The sequence below is a fragment of the Balaenoptera musculus genome, chromosome 20, assembly GCF_009873245.2.
Source record: "Balaenoptera musculus isolate JJ_BM4_2016_0621 chromosome 20, mBalMus1.pri.v3, whole genome shotgun sequence".
In the NCBI taxonomy this organism is placed as follows: domain Eukaryota; kingdom Metazoa; phylum Chordata; class Mammalia; order Artiodactyla; family Balaenopteridae; genus Balaenoptera; species Balaenoptera musculus.
The window spans coordinates 13,203,366-13,222,287 of record NC_045804.1 but is presented as its reverse complement, the minus strand read 5'-3'; the positions used below and the strand labels follow the sequence as shown (position 1 = coordinate 13,222,287).

The following is an 18,922-nucleotide window of genomic DNA, read 5'->3' as shown; positions in this document are numbered from 1 at the left end:
CCCCACGTCGCCAGGGCCGGCAGGTCCTATATGCCTGGGGCACCCACCCTCCTGCCAAGGAGTGCGCACCACACGGGAGATAGTAGCCTGTGCTGTTCGGACCTGCACGGACAGAGGCCCCGGCCCCGGAGAGGCCCAGCAGCCAAAGCACTGAGTGCAGGTGTGGTGGTGCTCAGAGGCATGAGACGGACACAGGCCGGGGCCGAGGGAGCTGGACAGGCTCAGACACCAAGGCACAGCCTCCAGCCAGCTGCTGCTCAGGACACAACACGCACGACCCTCTGGAGGTGCCAGGGTGGGTCAGGGCGTAGAGGGAGGGAGGAAAGAGCACCCCCCCTGGACCCCCAGCGCCCACAGGCACAGCACTACAGGGAAAGGCCGGCGAGAGGAAACAGGAGCGGCTAAAGCCTGCAGCACACGCCCCTGGGGCCCTCAGCAGTTCCTAACTGGACAAGCACAGGGTGTGGGTCCAAAGCCCCAGAAGCCGGCAGCTGGGGGTGCACATGTGCAGGAGGAGGGCCCTGGGAAGCCCCTCAGTCAGAGCTGCGGGTGTGGGCAGAAGGGCCAGCCAACCCCAGCCCTGAGGACAGCAGGTGACCCACCCACACAATAGGGGGCCTGACAAAAGGAAACTTAAATCTTGCTGCAAGGAAATTACACAACCCAAAATCTCTGCAATTTTGAACTCACAATTTCTGGATTTAGTTAAAAGTTACAAGGAATGTTAAAAAAAAAAAAAAAAGACCAAGTGTTACAATAATGAGAGAGAGAAGACGACAGAAATAGACCCATGGATGACACAGATAATTGGAGTAAATGGCCAGTCTTTAAAGTAACCATGAAGAACACGCTGAAGAAAAAAAAAAAGAAAGATGGAAAACAAATGAAAAAGATGAAGACTTTCTACAGAGAATTAGGATCTCTGGAAAAGGACCCAACACTGCAGAACTCAGATAAACCTCTGGAATTAAAGATTCACAGAGGGGACTTCTGCATGTGCACAGCACTGGCTGGCCCTCCTCTGTTCACCTGATGTTCCGCGTGCTCTGGGGGCAGCCACGGTGGAAACTGCAACACCAATGAAAACCCACTGCCCTTCTGGCTTGAACTGTGCAACCAGGGTCAGAGAGTAAAGGGCTCCCCTTAAAGGGGCCTGAGAAGGGGCCCCCACGTTCACAGAGGACCACCACCCACAACTCCACCACGCAGCCAACACAGCAGAACCTGAGCGGCCGCCCGTATCGGGTGAGGCAGAGACCACGGCACTGTACTCAAAGCGGGCCCACTGCCTGCTGCGAAGCCCTCAGCACCCTCTGGGAGGATGAAGCAGAACCAAAGCGTCCTCAACAGAACCCTACCAGTGTCCAGGATCCACTCTAGAGCCAGAGGCCACGCAAAGAACCAGGAAGAGGGGCTCAGTGTCCAGGGCAGACACGTGAGCCCCGGCTGTGGTCACAGCATCTTCACCCACACAGACCCTAAAAGGCACGGCTGCCACGGCCTCGTCCCACGGAGGACAGGGAAACAAAGGGCTCAGGTGGCCGTGCTGGGCTGGGGCCTCCCAGAGGACATGGGCCCGGGGAGGTGCTGTGGCCCCCTTGAGAGCCCCCATGCTCCCACTGTCTGGGAGGACCCCGGGGTTCTAGATATGCTGTGCAGACACGTGCGCAGTTCTCAGGCCCCCACGGGAGCCGTGCCCCAAATGCCATCTCAGGACGAGAAGAAGGAAAGGAAAGCAGAGGGTGAGATAAGGGAACACTCCTGGTGGATGAAGAGGCAGGAAAGGCCAGCAAACAGAGAGAAGGGGGAAAAACCCAACCAGATATGTTATTAATGAAAATACAAGACGAAATTAAAGCTAACTTCTTTTCACATCGTTGTAATAAACAAGTAAACCACTTCCTCTCAGTGTCAGCGACACCTCACCCGGTGCTCAGCCCACAGTGAGCCCCTCCTCACAAGGCGCGTTTACAGGGGGTCTTGAAGGAGAGAATGTGAATAAAAACACTTAGAAGAGGTTCCAACATAAGCTGTAGGAGAACCTCTCAGCTTCTCCAAAATGGCAACTTAGTCTCTTATTTCTAGTAAACAGAAAAGTACTTTTGCAACCTTGGAAAGGAAATACAAGCGAATCCAGGCAGGGATCTGAGCACAGCGGCGTGAGCGTCTTCCCCGTGCTCGGCTGACAATGACACAGACCTCCTTCAGGTCAACAAGCAACTGAAGGGCTCCTCCCAAGACTGAAATCTGTGCACCTCAAGTCTTATTCCCAATCAGGCAGGAGCCAAGATGATGATATACAACGGGATCCCTGGAGAACTACCCAGGTGCTCCCTACTCCCCTTCCCCAAAATGGTTTCAGATCCTCCCTGCTTTAAACAGTTGCGTGGGGGATTTGCGTGAACTTTATTAGGTAAAACTGGAGAGCAGACAACTGGGGCTTAGATGAGGGAGACACAACAATGTTTGTATTTTATGAAGTTAATTTTTTTTTTTTCCAGTGAAGAATAGGACAGGGACTTCCCTGGTGGTCCAGTGGTTAAGAACCCACCTTCCAACGCAGGGGACGCAGGTTCGATCCCTGGGCAAGGAACTAAGATCCCACCTGCCGCGGGGCAACTAAGCCTGCACGCCGCAAGTACTGAGCACGAGAGCCACAACTAGAGAGAAGCCCACGCTGCAACAAAAGATCCCGCATGCTGCAACTAAGACCCAACGCAGCCAAAAAATTAAATAAATAAATAAATATTTAAAAAAAAAAAGAGGAGGATGCACACACAAGAGGCTGGGACGGAAACCCCGGCTGCCCTGGGAATAAAGGGTCCGGGCTGGGGCCAGGGCAGCAGCATGAACGCCCCGTCTCTGGCCTCGGTGGGACATTCCTGAGAGGAGCAGGGAATGAGGGTGACACGTCCGTCTCACCATGCTCCCACGTCCCCGCGGCTGTCGGTGGTGTAATCGCTCAGACAGCCCAGCAACGTGCAGTAAACCTGGGCAACGTCCTCTCTGCACACAACCTCGTCTGGAGTCCCTTCTGCTTGCACACCGACAGTCTGGCAAATCCTGAAATTAAAAACATGGGAAACATAGCTAATGTCTGTGAATCCCACGCAAGCTCTCCTGTCTCTCTCATCATTTTGGCCTGATGTGTCTTTCCTGACAGGATGACCTCTGAACAGACCCATAACTCAGAGGCAGACTCAGAATCCCCAAGTTCCTCCCGCACTGACGTAATGCTGAGTGACGCTCTTCTCCAAACCACATTTCTAGTGTCTACCGTTTCAGGGTGCACGGGGTGGATGGGTGGGGGGGGTCTGTGGCTGGTCCCTCCTACCCCACCGTCCCCCGCAGAAGGGGCTCCACCCAGGCTCGTGGGGAGAGAAAGGGCAGCCCCTCCCGACGTGTGCGTGTGTGACTAGCATCAGCGTTCCCTCCACACGTGCCACTCCCCGTCCTGGGGGCCGCGGTCTCGAGTGGAAAGCTCAGCCCCAGTCCCTGAGCAGGTCCAGTGTCCCCAAAGCACAGAGATAAGTGCGCTATGGGTTTAATATTCATTATAATTATGACAAAACTGTAACGATCCTCTATGAGCTGAAATGTTCTTGGACAATCCTCTGAAGAGAGAAGAAACTAGAAAATAAAAAATAACATTTGCCTCAAAGTAGATTCAGCCCCCAAGACTGGGCTTCTCACACAAACTGCCGTGAACATCCCTTCATGCTCGGTCGCTGGCTTCCGAGAGAACAGCGACTTTGGGGAGGAAAACCTGCAGGGCTCACCTAGCGATTGCCTTCAAAGCATCCCGCCTGGACTCGGCAAAGCTCACGTCCTTGGGAGAAATGTGGGTAACAGTCCTCAAGCCTGCTAGAACCTGAAAAGCAATGACAAGTCATCAACAGAACCGTCAGCCTCAAGATGAATGTACTTTCCATGCAAGTGGAGACCTGGCCTGGTGCCCTGCTGCTCCCAGAATGCAGCACAGCATGGCTGGTGGCCACCCGGGTGGGCCATGCGCCCCAAAGAACACACGGTGTGGGGACAGGGGGTTGCCCCCAACCCTTCCCACTGCTGGGCTCCCACCCCCACCCCACCCCCTGGTGCCCAGGCGGCCTCTGCAGATCTGCCTCCTCCTCCGGGGCAAGACTCTGCACTCGCGGCCAGCATCCCCTTCTGCCCCCGGCTTGGAGCTGAAGCACAGGGCACACAAAGCACCTGGCTTCTCACATCTCCACCAGTTACTTCTCCAAGGAACAGTTCAGTTCTAAAAGCCAGGTGTTTCAAATAGATAAGCCCCAGAGCAGGCTTTGGATGGTCTGTCCCCACTCTCGGTACGTAAGTTGGTCTAGTGCGTCAGATCCCAAAGTGTCCTGGGCAGGGGCAGGTGATACAGGTGAGGGGCATGTGTTACAGGTGAGGGGCATGTGTGCGCCAGGCACTTGGCAGCAGCGACATCTGGGAGGTGGGCTGGCAGGACCATGACTGATCTCTGAGTTAAGGGAGAGGGGCACGTAAGCATAAGAGTTCGGTGGGCTGAGGCCAGCTGGGTCTCCAGGGTCTGACTCTGGCACCCACTCTCCCGGGAGCTCAGGACCCAAGTCGGGGTGTCAGGAGAGCTGATAGATCACCCCTGAAAGGAGACAGGCCAAGGACGGTGGAGCTCAAGGGAGAACCCCCCTGCCCCCGGCCATGCCAGAAACACAGGGCCCAGTGCTGGGGAGAAAGGGCAGCTCCCCAAGGAGGAGTCCTGGGGTGGGAGACCCAGCGCCCTTCACCACGGCCACAGGGGAGGCCAGCATTTCCAGACAAGGCTGGAGACATTCGTTAACGCAGAAAACACTGGGTGATGCACCACAGACAAGTAAAGGCCAGGTGTGTTTCCACGGAGGCCGCAGCTCCCTACCCAGCCTGGGAGTCAGCAATCCCGAGTCGCCTTCAGGCGAGAACATTAACCGGCCTCTCAAAGACCACTTGCTGCCCCCGGTGCTCCCATACCCTTTCTTGTGCACACACGTGCTGGCTTTCAGGAATTCCTTCCGCCCACAAACCCCACTTGCGTCTCACACGACACCCCGCCATGCTCAGGCCAGCCTCACCTGCCGGAGCCGGCCCTTCAGGACAAAGGCCGGCAGGGCGCCCAAGGCCAGGGCGAAGCCACAGCGAGCCATCTCCTCGGGGCTCTGAAGTTCGGCGAGATACTGCTTTACCAGCTCCTCTGAAAAGATGGAACCAGAAGGTGACCACTGTTGTCCATTATCCACAAGACACACTCTTCACATACGTTCCAGAACACAAGCAAACAGTGCTGAAGGAAGAAGAGAGGGGTTACTTAGGCTCCTAAAGTAGATGTATTTTCAAAGTGGTGTAAATCAAAACAGACTGAAGAAAAGAGTACTTATTGAGTGGTTTTAAGGTTTTCGTAAGCATTTTAATACATGATTTCACTCCTGGGAAAATAAAACCAAGACAGTTTTAACAGTAGTCAACACAGTCAAATTTTCATTTTTTATTCACTGAGAACACAAATGCCTTCCTCAGAAATGAGGATACTTCCTCAAAGACGGAGAGCAAACATGGTCTCAAGCTGGACCCCCAGGGCTGAGCGCTCGGACACAGCAGGGGTGCAGGGACTGCTCCTCACAAGACACCCATGGCTGGTTGGGCAGAAACAGGCAGAGCAGTCAGCCAGGCTGAGTGAGAGCACAGGGCTGGGAAAACAGACCTTCCCACACGGGAAAAAGCCCGTCATGGGAACTGCAAGAGTACCTGGAACTGAGGTTGTGAGAGGGAGAAATGGGAAAGAGGGCCCTGAAAGTCCAGGGCGTGATTCAAGAATGCTAGGAAGTGAAGTGGAAAAACCAGATCTGTTCTGAAAACGCAGCTCAGAAAGTCAAGAAAGGCCAGACACCCTTACTCTGTTACCTACCACAACCGAAGAGATTCTTGTTATCACTGCCTACATTTCAACGAAGCATGACTTCTATGACGTGAATGTGAAAACCTTACATCCTCATATATTAGGATAGGAAAAAAAAGCTGGAACTCCACTCGTATGTACACTAAGGTGTTATCTTTGGTGGAACTTAAAACAACACACTTCAGCAACAGCATGAAAATCCTTCTCTACAACTCACTTGAGTTTTAACATAACATGTTAATTTCAGAATGTCGTTTGTTTTTATAGTCAGAGTGACATGACATGTTACCCTTTTCTTAGGCAAAAAGTAAAATATGACTTGATCATCCCAATTTAATATAAAGTAACATTACAGTAGTCCCTCAATATCCAACGGGGACTGGTTCCAGAATCCCCCGAGGAAACCAAAATCCACAGATGCTCAAGTCTCTTTTATAAAATGGCACAGTGTTTGCATATAACCCACGCACACTTCCCATACGCTTTAAATCATCTTTGGTGATGTGTGATACTTAACACAATGCCAGTGCTGTGTCAATCGCTGTAAATATAATGTCAATGTTATGCAAATAGGTGCCTGCACAGAAAATTCAAATTTTACTTTTTGGAACTTTCTGGATGTGGAACCTGCAGATACAGAAGGCCAACTGTCCTTTCTGTCTCTTTATGTAAAATTGCCTACAGTAAGGAACACAGTGTAACATCATTAATTTGGAAAGTCTGTCAGAAGATCAAATTACAGAATATTTTCTTATTTTTGAAAAAATTCTCAGAAAGTAGATTTAGACTACTGCACTCATGATTCTTCTACACTTACGATAATTTTTAAAGTGTTTTACTTTTGAAGTAACTGTAGTGCATGTTCTATACAATGGTATAAAGGAAAGCTACGGGGCCACATAACATGTGAATATGAAGCTTCTTCATACAAAACTAACACTCTTGAACTAGACCCTACAAACAGGACCATGTGATGTGTGAGATAAACTCCAGCTTAGAGGTGGTTCTGGAAAACCCGACTGATGCAATGACGTGTAGTGAGGCAGCTACACCGACACTGCTCCCGTGAAGAGGAAAAGAGCAAAAGTGTTAACACGTGAAGGACACTTGCCAGAAAAGCGCTGCCATGGGTCATACAAAAATTCTAAAACACACTACAGTGAAATAGAAAAGTCAATGAAGTAATCACTAAATGAACAGACTCCAAGGAGAAAGCATGAAATCAGGAGGATGTGGCAGGACAGCAGAAGCAGACGACTCTGAGCTGACAGAGCCTGGGAAACGAGTGTGGAAAACAGTCACCCGATGATGAAGGACGGGCACCAAGCGACGGGATGGAAGAGCGGCCTCCACAGAGACAGGGAGCGCCACCACGGTAACGGGAGCCTCCAAAGCACAAAATGGGGGAAAGCTGACTTAAAGACAGAATTTAAGCAAACGCTGCTGAAGTAAGTAAGAGTTGATTCTACACGTAAAGTGGTAAAATCCAGGCAAGTGGACCCCGCGTGGCCTGCAGAGCCCCTCGGGGCGCCAGGTGAGGGTGGGATGGGCTGAGGAGGAGGCGGTGTCTCCACGGCCTGGAGCCCGCTCTCCCCCGCCCCCCCCCATCCACACCGCAGCGGGAGGGGCAGCGGGAGGGGCACCCAGGGCACCGCCCACCACCCCAGCCGCGGAGGATGCACCCGAGTGCAGGCGCCCACTCACCCTGCGCGGTGGAGTCCGCCTCCCCAGAGAGGTACTCGCTGCAGAGGGCCGCCAGGGCCGACACAGCCGCCTCCTGAAACGAAGCAGATGAGAGTGAGCGGCAGGCTCCCGGCCCAGGAGCAGCCGGGCAGCCCTGCGATCAGGCCAGTGACTCGGTTTGAAAGACCCAGAGGCTGAATGACGTCATCCTTTCCGGTGCATCTGCTGGTCATCGGTCACATACAGTCATAACTTTAATATTCTCTGCAACTAATACACTGAAGAGAAAACGATTATTTCCTCCATACAATGCAAATTCCATGTCTTCCAATGTGAACAGGTAACAATAAAACGTGGCATTTTATTCTTTCCCAGCAGAAGTAATGAAGGAAAAGTGTGGTAAACACCCAGAAGCAACGTGGCAAGGCCCCCAGGCGAGCCATGTACAGACCTCGTTTGGAGAGGAGTTGGGATCCATGGGTGCTGGGAACAGGAGGGGCTGGACGAGGAGGAAGGGCCAATCTGAGGGTGGGGCAGTGAGAGGGACAAAGCGCAGGTGCGGGGCTCACACCGCACGCAGGACCCTCGGCCCCTCCTGTCGCCTCCACGGTCACTCACCTAAGCCTTTCTCGATCGTACAGACAGTCAGGGGCAAATGCGGGGATCATGTGCTCTTCCTGCTGCTCCCCCAAACCAGGGAGCCCTGGCAGAGGTGCTGGGGGAGGGATGTCCTCGTACAAATCAGAGGAGCAGACCAAACCATGGTCATGGCTGGTATGAATCAACTATGAATATGTTTTTAAAAGGAAATTCTAAGGCACTGATTGTGAAGAACTCAAATTCAACTAGTAAAACTGTACCTGGATTCTACAGAATGATAAAGTTACTTTAAAAAAGGGAGGGGGACTGAAGATTTGTTCTATTAACCCAGCAGAAATGCTGAGACACACAGGAGGCTGGAGAACTGTAAAGGAGACCAATATGTACTTTCACTCCTTCATCCTCAATATCAAAGCCTGGTCATTAACAACACCCAAGACTGTTATCTCTGCAAGGGGTTAGGGGTTGCAATGCTGCTAGTCCAAAGTTCACCTGTCCTGGGGCAGGACAGTAGTGGCCACTGGGACGGGGACACACACACACACACACACACACACACACACTCTTGCTCGCTCGAAATGACTAACGCTGACGTGCTGACATGATTCTGGATGCAGTTTGCTCATCGGTACATGAGCATCACGAACAGAGCTTCCAATCCTAAAATTCTACTGCTCAATAGGACAGAGAGTGTATAGGGGAAATGTTTATAAGGTAAATATAATTAATAAAGCCAGAAACAGTAATAAAAAATTTAAATATTCTGGTAAATAATGGCTGCATTAGTGTTCTTGATCATAAATTACAAAGACAGTATCATCCAGAATTCCAAATGTAATTATGACATTTATCAATCATGTTGGTCTATAAAAGGGACTCATAATGCACGCAGCCCTTTGAAATAAACACTAAAATAAGTAATTATTTCTACACAGTGCAACAGCCAGAAAGCCCTCGCTCCCCACACCTTTATCTGTTGTCGAGAGTGACTTGAAATGAGGTGAAGGTTTCTCAAGGTGTCGTTTATCAGCCACTGCCAACCATCTGTCAAAGAGACAAACTCATTCAGTCAGTAAAGAACATTTGTATGAAATTAAAAACAACAACACACAGATCTTCTTCTCCCTCTCAAGTCAAAGTAGATGGTGATCTTTGAGAGGAACCTGGAGGAAACCTAAGGTACACATTCTCCAGATTGAACAAAATTCTAAAGGCCCTCACCCTCTCCACCTAAAGGTGGAAAGTCTTCTTTCCGCTGTTGAAATCTGAAAACTGTCATGTGGGGAAGTTTTTGTTCTTTTATTACACCTTCAAGCTTCAGGTGGTCTTTTCCTGTACCTCTCCCCCGAACAATCCCCCCAGACCCCCACCAATAAAAACCCATTCAATTCAATTAGATCCAATACTTGGAAACAAACACTAAATCTATTCAATTTTTTTTCAAGTTACAGAACTTCTGAGGCTGCAGACCAAAGAGCCAGGACAGCCCAGTGGTGGAGGTGACCCCGAGGCTTTTCTTACTGCTTCTCTGTGGCCAGGTGCCACGGAATGTGGAGAGGCTCCCAGACCCGCACAGGGCCTGGCCGCCACCCCCAGGGAGAGCCGTGGCAACTGCTGGCCCTCCCCTCATCCTGCGAGAGAGTGCCCCTCAGGCTTGCACCATCCATCTGGGGGAGGAACAGCCGAGAATGCCGGGTGCTGGGCACGGCCGTGACAGGCAGAGCCCCAGTCAGCAGCTCTGAGGAGGGAGCTTGACCCCTTGGAAGAGAAGGGAGAGTCTCTGTTTTTGTGGGGAGAGTCTGGTGGACGCTCACTGTTTACAATGGGTTCTTACAGCAACTTCAAAACAAGGATTCTAACAGGGTGGAACTTTCCCGTCCACCCTAACAGGTTGGTCTTCACTTTTTAAGCTGAAGTAGTTCTGGAAGAAAAGGCCACAATGTAAATCACTGGAGGAGAGGCACTTACCGATCACGGCGTCACCTCTGAAGGGCATTTTGGAAAGGGACAAGTTTTCTATTAAAATGCACACTAGGAAGAAAAAGGATGAACACAATGTCACTTCCCTATAAGTGCCCATCACAGCACCTACCTTGCTACACCTGAGCCCAGAGCTGCAACACCAACTCCCCTCCCCCCACCCCCTCCCCATGCCTTGGTGCTGGTGTCGGGAAGCAAGCCCCCAGAATGGCCTCAGCACCAGACCTGGCCCAGGCTCAGGGGCAGCGCCAGGACCCACGAGGAGCAGCATCAAGCGGGTGCCCTCGGGGAGCCCCACCCAGTCAAGGGAGTGCCACATGGAGGCTGCAGGTTTGACCCCCATACGAATCCCCAAGGATGACTCAATGCAGAGGACTTGGCTGCTGGGCCATCGACACCCACAGGTTACCAGGAGCTGTGGCTGAACAGCAGGCACCTGCCCAGTGAGGACCACAGAGAAGCAGGTTCTCCTGGGGCACGGGGGCTCCAAAGACAAAGGAGATGCCCCGGTCTCAGGTCAGCACCAGGGTCAGGACAGGGTCAGAGGAGGTAACATTTATCATCCCCATAGGGTGGTCCCCAGGTGAGCTGCGGTACTCAAAGCTCTGGTAAATTCCCCACCTCTGTGAATAATGTAGTGTCCGTGTTTATAACTGAACTACCACTTCCGTGGGTGGGAACATGGCCAGTATAGCTACTGACTGGCCACGAATGCAAGGATGCCTGAGCTTCCGTCTGGCGGCCTCACCGTGATGGTCCCGCCACCAAGGGGGCTCCACCATGGGGACCACTGCAGTGACTTGACCTGCCCAACGCATCGCCCGGCACCCGCCAACACCTGCCAACAGGCCATGTGCCCCGGCCCATCGTGACCGCACAACTCCTCATGCTGCCCACTCACGACACAATAAGAGGGCAGCCTCTGCACTCCCACCTTTGTCACTAAAACTGAAACAGCATAGTGGTTTCTTCCTGCTGAGTAAGTAATTTGCATTTGCTGAAAAACATCTAACACTACAGAAAAATAAAATAGAAAACTACCATTGACATTGTGGGGGCCATGCATTTTGGGGATCCCCCCCCATGGACCCTCACAGGCTGAGAGGGCACTGGCACACCTCCCTGTTGGCTCTGTGCCCCCACTCCTTCTTTGTCACTGAGCTCCCACCTTGACTCTGAGACTAAGCTGAGCTGGAGCATGGCTCCTGCACCCCCCTCCATGCTCAGAGGGTCACAGACCGCCGACACCCCACACGGCCAGGCTGGGCTGGGTGACACCGCAGCAACAAAGCCTCAAGCTCAGTGTCCATGGCAACAAAGACTCCCCCTGTTCACGCTGTACATCTGTCACGCATCAACAGGGGTGCCCGTCACTGTCACCCAGGGACCCCAGTGACAGGTGGCAGCCGTCATCTGAAATGCTGCTAGGCTAGTAAGGAAGCCAGCTCTGCAGAGTCTGCGTGAGCATGGAAGGCTCACGACAAAGTGACACCATCCCTCCTCCTCACAGCTCCTGACTCACACTATCTGTGACCACAAACGTGGCCCTGCCGAGCACAAGGGGGCCCAGGGGCCAGAGGCGGGATGTTGCAGCAGAATCAGGACAGACACAGACCCTCGCACACGGCTCCTGCCGCCAAACTGCTCTTCTTCTCTAACAACATAACCAACCGCTGGAGAGCCCACGCTCTAGTAGACAGGTAACATCCCACACTGTGGCTGTGAAACAATTTATTCAGTATTTCCTGACAGGCTAAGCTCTCCTTCCAGTTTTCGTCACTTCAAACAAGGTGGTAACACACATCCCTGTCGGCACACGGACTGCCTGTCTGCCCATCAGGTTGCCCATCACCCTTACACGTTTTTTGGTGCAGAGTCCCAGGAGTGGCCCTGCAGGGCAGAAGACTGCACATTTCTAATCATAAGAGACACCGCCCACAGCAGCCTGAAAAGACAAGACTGTAACAAGGCACACTCCAGAGCGAGAACCCCGTCGGCAGCAGGGCCACCAAGCTCTGACGTAGCCAATGTGATCGAGGAGACGCTTCCTCCTCGTGGAGCTAATCAGCATCTCCCCAGCGACCAGACGAGGCTGGGCACCCATCACCAACTCAGAGCCCACCTGGGTCTACGCTCAGGTGAAGTGTCCACTTACCTGCATGGCCCAATTCTCAGATGGATTGCTTATCTTCTATTGGCAATTTTAAAAGTCTTTGCAGCCTATAAATAACAACTTCACCTTTCAACTGCTGTACAAGTATTACCTCTAAATCTATGTTTTGTCTACTAATTTTATACATGGTCTATTCCGCCATACGAAAGCTTTTAATGTTCATTTAAACAAACTATTTTCTGTTGTTCTTTACTAGCTGCAGAACTACTGTTAATTCTGTTAGGTGGTTATGTGCCAAGAGCCAAAACCAAAACGAAACAAATTTAAAAAACAAAAGAAAGTGTTTACCAGTTAGAACTAACCAGTACAGTGTTACTACAACACAGTGTCTGCATCTGCTTTATAATTCTGGGGTTGGGACTGGTAGGAATATGCTGAGGGAACAGATAAAACAAGAGGAGCAAATACTGATGCTCACTGAAGCTGGGGGCCCGATACATGGAACCCATTACTCTATTTCTCTTTGCTTTGTGTAATTTGAAAACTTCCAACATTAGGAAGTTTTTTTAGGGACCAACGTGATCCTCTAATGTCTCCTAAAATTTCTTTGAAGTTTTTTAAATTATATTTTTTTATACTGAAGTTTTTAGCTAATCAGTTAAGTTTCTGTTAATTAGAAGTTTACTTTTGTATACGTGTGCAGTAGGGACACAGTTTTGTTTCCTTCCACATGGCCCCTTGTGACATCATCATCCACTCAATAAACTGCCCTCTTCACCGAGGCTGGAAACACATCTTCTTTGTCACACGTCAAATCCCACATATGTTTTTACTTCCGATTCTCTCTTTTATTTTGCCAATCTATTCGCCTGCTCCTAAGAAATGCCATTCTGCTTTGAACAGAGCAGTTCACAGGACATCTTAAGGACTGGAGAATCCAAGCCTCATTATTATTAAAAATAATTTTCTTGGATATTCTCTCTGCATATGAACTTTAAATGTATTTTATCAAGTTAAAAAAAAAGAAAAAAAACAGCACATGGGAAGATGTTCAGCATCACCACCCGTTAAGAAAATGAAATTAAACCCACAATGAAATATCACCGCAAGCCTACTAGGACCGCCAAGGTTAAAAACAGTGACAATACCGAGTGCTGGTGACATGTGGAGAAACTGGAACTCTCTCACACATCGCTGGTGGGAACGTAAAATGGTGCAGACACTCTGGAAAGAGTCTGGCAGTCTCTCACAAAAGGAAACATATACTTAACCATATGACTCAGCAGTGAAACTCTTGGGCATTTATCCCCAAGAAATGAAAAGTTATGTTCACACAAAAACCTGTATGCAAATGTTCTTGGCAGCCTTATTCACAGTAGTAAATGCTGGAATCAGCCCAAATGTCCTTTCATGGGCAAAGGGTTAAAACAAACTCTGATGCAACCAGACAAGGAGACAAGAAAGACAACCTATGAGCACATGAACTGTCTGCATGGGTCTCAGGGCCATTATGCTTATGGACGAAGTCAGCCTCCAGAAGGGGACACCATGAGACTCCATCTACACAACGTGCTCAAAATGGCCAAGTACAGGGGCAAGCAGAGATCAGTGGCTGCCCGGGGGACAGGGAGGGCACGAAGCAGGGGCAGCGGGAGGCCACGCAGGGGGCAGTCCTGCACCCCCACCGGTGCTGGCTGGACTCCTGTGAGCGCAGCTGCAGAAACCTGGACGCACGTGAAAACTGCTGAAAGCCGAGCGGGGTCTTTTGTCTGTTTAGCGGGGAGGATGCCAACGTTGACTTCACGGCTTTGATATGATACCCTAAGATGCTGTCACCGGGGCGGGGGGGTGGGGGGCGTGGCTGGTGAAAGCAGCAAAGAGCTCTATGTACCGACTTTATAACTTCCTGTGAGTTGACAATTATTTCAAAATAAAAGGTTAAAAAGACTAACACACTAGGTAATACAGACCACCCCACAGCTAAGACGTTTTTAAAACACTGGACAAAATTAAAATCAAACAGTAAGTGCTCGGCGTCACTGCTGAGCCAGCAAGGGAGGGAGGCCCAGCGAGGAGAGCAGCTTCTCCTTGACCTGTATTGGGGGCCCCGGAGGAGGCACTAAAATCCAGGAAGACGACCACGGCGTCTAGGAGCCTCAAAGGGGTGGCGGTGGTACAAATCTGGGAGTCCAGGGCTTCTAGGGGGGTTTGAATCCAAAGAACCACACCCTAGAAGTGAGTGTAAAGTTTGGGTCAGCTCGCTGAAGCCCAGCACTGAATCCCCCACGTCTGGCCAGAAGCAAAGGTAAAGGTTCTCTGGGAGAGGAGACGTTTCTAGGCCTCAAAGTACTGCTGTAATTTTTCATACCCAACATCCAGGCCTTTACAAACAGAACCACAGAAGGACTAGATGATGGTATTTTTTAGAGACAGATTATAAACTGTGCTTATCGTGTTCAAAGAGGTGAAAGAAATGACTGAAAGCCATGACACGGATACAGAAACTATGAAAGATAAACAGAAATTATGAAAGACAGACACACAAGAATTAAGAATTCAACAGATGGGTTCAACAGCCAATAAGACACAGCTGAGGATGTGGGGGGAGTGGCCACTCAGCCTCAAACCTTCCCAGTGCCGTCCCCAAGAAGTAACGAGAGGTGGCCAGTCCCTGCTCCTCCCCTTCCATGTGTCTGCCGGCCTGGCGGCACACTATGGGAAGCACGCGGCAGCGGCCCAGGAACGCTCAGGAGTGCACGTCCTTTCCGGCACTCGCTCCCTGTCCTAAGAAGGCAGTTCTCCTGAGCTCTGACGGTGTTTGTGACGGGTGGCGGGGCGACGCAGCCGCAGCAGTCACTCTGCAACCATGAGCAGCTCACCCAGCTGGCGTGGGAGGCTGCATGCAACATGACCCCAACTTCCTGAGACGTGAACCGATAAGGAAGGAACAACCACCTTGAAGGAATCCCTGAAACACTGGCTGTCCCCAGCTGCTGGGATGACGGGTGATCTTTTTATTTCCTCTTCACTGTGAGCGATGGTTTCTGTGCAAAGTCACTGCTTCAACACAAAAACAGATGCCCTGCACCCCACCCCAGGCCAAGCCAAGCCCCTAAACCCAGAAACGGTTTGCAGATCACGAGCTGTCGATGACACACAGGGGAGCGACTCACGAGTCTGAGTGTCAGCCGGCAGAAGCCAGCTCATGCTTCCAGAGTCCATGCTGCAGCGACACCCGTCAAACCCATGAGAACGCTGAGCTGACGCGGAGGAAACGAACCTCCCAGCAGAGAAGTCCCCGAGGGCAGGCAGGAGGCGAGAGACGCGGGCCTCAGGCGGGTCCCTCGGGTCGGGTGGGGGTAGTGGCCAGAACACCAGGAGGTCAGCTGGCCCCGTGCACCAGGCTCGGGCCTTCCCGTCCACTCGCGCCCCAGACCTCAGCAAGGCGTGCATGTGGTCGGGGGCTCACACGGGGGTTCCTGCACAGAGTCACCAGCAGTCCATCCGTAAACAAGGTGAGGCCCCTCAGATCCTTGAGACCGGCCAGTTCCACTAGGAATCATCTCGGGAACTGAAATCAGGCTTTCCTAGTGCCGTTTTGTGGACTGTCTACAACATGTCTGTGCTTCCCTCCTCACATTCATAAACAGAATCACCAAAAGCAAACTACATCCCTTGAAGACGCCTTAGGGAAGCCTGTGCCTTACTCGACAGTAATGAACCAGGACACGAGGCCCCGCAGGCCTCATCCAGAATCGAGATCTGGACCGCTTTTAGAAGGGACCTCTGTTCAGCTCCCCTCCCACTGCCTCCCGTCCCAGTTCCTCCCTCCGCACCCGAGGTGGCCTTGGCTCTGACATCTGTGGGTCCAGGAGGGCAGCCCCAGGTATCTCTGCTCACAACCTGGGCAGTGCACAGTGAGTCCTCAAGCTCCTTGACTCAGTCAACCCTGCTCTCCTGAGATGTCTGGCTTCCCGTGAAGTCGTTCCGGCTTCGTTTCCCCTTCTCGCTGAGGGGCCCCGTCGTCTGCGCCGCTGGGGTCACCCTGCATCCCTGGCTTGCCCCTCGAAGGTGTGTGCGCCTCCACACAGACCCACACACGTGGCCCCGGTCGGGCCTCTTGTGCTCTGGACCCAGCAGCACCACTCCTGTCTGCCGTCAGGTGGCAAATGCCGGTCAGTCCCCAGTGGCAGAGGCAAGGAGCCTGTGCACGGTGGACTGGCCTGTTAATGACACTGCTTCTCATGCTGCTCCTAGGAGCCCAGGACTTCTTCCCACATTCAGGTCGGAATGCGTCTCCTAGGTGGTCTGACTCAGACATGTGGAGCAGTCCTGGGCAGACAGTGTGCTGCCAGGCCACAGTACAGTCAGGAGCTCTGTGACAGCTGTGGCTGGGGGAGACCCTGCCCACACGCCCTCACTGCACCCTTGGCGCCCGTGCTCGGTCCTACCCAGGCCTCACCCCACACACGCCCTGCCCCCTGCCAAAGGAACTACCTGGCCACCCAGAGGCCCAGCACTCTCCAGCTTGGTGGCCACTCTGAACCCCAACACCCTCCCACCGGCCAGGGCCATCCCTTCCCCCGGGACTCCACTCGCCACGCCACTCCTCCATGGACGGAGGTGTGACGTGCCAGACCTGCATGAAGTCACCGTGGCCACTGGGCCCTGAATATGCACAGGCTGGGCACGAAGATCAGAGCAGGAGCTCCGGGTGGTGGGGGGCCGTGGGGAGGGCCTTGCAGCTGGATTGCAGCAGAGCCTGGCCAGGCATCGCCTTCCTGGCCTGCAGACCAGCTGAGGTCTGAGTACAGGGGGTGTCCGGAAGCTCAGCAAGGCTGTCTCTGCAGCCCCTCCAAGGATCTGCACACTACCTCTCCTCCTAACAAAACTGAGAATCCCAGTCAAGCAAGGACTGAGGCAGAAGAAGAAAGCCAGCAGTTCTTTGTGAGGAAGAGGATTTGGGACAGCTGAGAGCAGTAAGGGACCCTGTAACCCCCTTCCCAGGGACAAATGGCTACTAGCAGACATGAACTCTTGGAGGGGCAGAGGGGACAGGCAGGGGCACACGGCAAGAAGATCCAAAAGGAACAGTGGGAACTGGCAGGGTGGAATGCTCCAGAAGGGGACAAGAGTCCCAGGACGGAAACAAACAACCACATGCACCAAAGGGTCCAGAAGATAAGGCCAGGGGACTACACCGAGCACCCAAGAGCTCAGGCTGGTCCCAACACGTGACTTTAGCCTGGCGGGAGGGGGACAGCAAGGCGCAGGGAGGGCTGCAGATGCTGCCCCGCCCGCCCTCTGGGGTGCCGAGCAGCCCGCGTCCCTGGCCAAGCAGACGTATTCTGTGGTCGCCCCCTGCAACCCCAGAATGCTGAAGGCACGTCTGTCACATCGACACCAACGGACCCCACCCGCCCTCCCCCTCCCTGGGTGAGGGGCTCTCTCGGACCCCGGCCCAGCATGGGGCCAGGACTGACCCGGCGCCTGATTCAGCACAGAGTCCTGGGTTTTCTAGTAGGTTTAGCTGAAAAGGCTTCAAGAAATCTAGATATTTACATGTTGGCATCTCTTGAGTTCCCTGCAAACATTTAAATATAATCTTAAAAACTGTTCTTTGCTCTACAGTTACATTTAAATATTGTATTGAGGAGGGAAAGATAGCAACATTCGACACCCCTAACTTTATCATCCCCTTCTCACCCATCCCACCCCAGCCGCCAGCAGCCCCGTGGCTACTAAAATATATCAAAACCCACAGAAGCCGAAAATTAGAGCCTCGCGTGCACACACACAGGAGAAGCAGTGGGCTGGGCAGGCAGCCCCGGAGTTACCATGTGCAGGCCAGGTGCACCGCCACGCTAACTCCGACCAGAAAACCACCCCGCCACTTGTCACTGCAAAGGGACCCATCAGGGAACTTCACAGTGTTGAAAGCAATGAAGTAAATGCCCTTAGGACTTTTTGTCTTCCCTCAATGGTGGGAAAAAAGGACCACAACCCAAAATCTGCAGCCTCCATGACTCAGACCTACCTGCTTGTCTCATGAGTTCTCCTCCCAGACCCCTGAAAATTAATGAAAACATTCAAGGTTAAATCTCTCGTTACACAAAACAACATAAAATATCCTCACCAAGAAACAAATGTAACTTCAGGCTCCAAAAAGTATTATGATGTTAAATAGTTGCATTTGTTGTTGGAAGTATGAACTACTTTTTATGAAAATATGTGCTGTGACCACCTTCGAGATGATTTTCAGTTTTTACTGGAGACTCTCATCACTGGTACTAATCACATCACACAATCACATATAACAAATCCCAAATACTGTTCAACTCTTACTTTGTAAAAACTAAAGGAACTTAAGGCACTAGAAAGATATCATCATCCAGCAGGACTGGGGAGAGGAAATGCTGGCCGTCTGGACCCTGATTGACCTCGGACGCCGACAACGGGAAAGTGGTGGACGTGAATCCAAGGAACACTCCAGGGAGACGGTAGGAAATTTATGAGACTGCCTCCTGGCCCAGGCAGAGGAACAGGATTCGAGTTTGCCCCCCTGCCTTAAATAAACAGAAAACTGGATGAAATAAACAAAGGTTCAGATGCCGAAAAACAGAGGTCTTGAG

General features: G+C 52.1%; 1 protein-coding gene across 1 annotated transcript in view; it reads right to left on the bottom strand.

The window, feature by feature from the left end:
* TBCD (tubulin folding cofactor D) overlaps nt 1–18,922 on the bottom strand; it is a 175,603-nt gene that overhangs the window by 17,967 nt on the left and 138,714 nt on the right. Inside the window, exons 23-29 of the mRNA XM_036835790.1 lie at nt 18,328–18,359; nt 10,166–10,228; nt 9,165–9,241; nt 7,619–7,691; nt 5,094–5,212; nt 3,780–3,871; nt 2,923–3,063 (exon numbers count right to left, since the gene is read on the bottom strand). Coding sequence (XP_036691685.1) covers nt 2,923–3,063; nt 3,780–3,871; nt 5,094–5,212; nt 7,619–7,691; nt 9,165–9,241; nt 10,166–10,228; nt 18,328–18,359 — 597 coding nt within the window. The remainder of the gene's footprint in view (nt 1–2,922; nt 3,064–3,779; nt 3,872–5,093; nt 5,213–7,618; nt 7,692–9,164; nt 9,242–10,165; nt 10,229–18,327; nt 18,360–18,922) is intronic.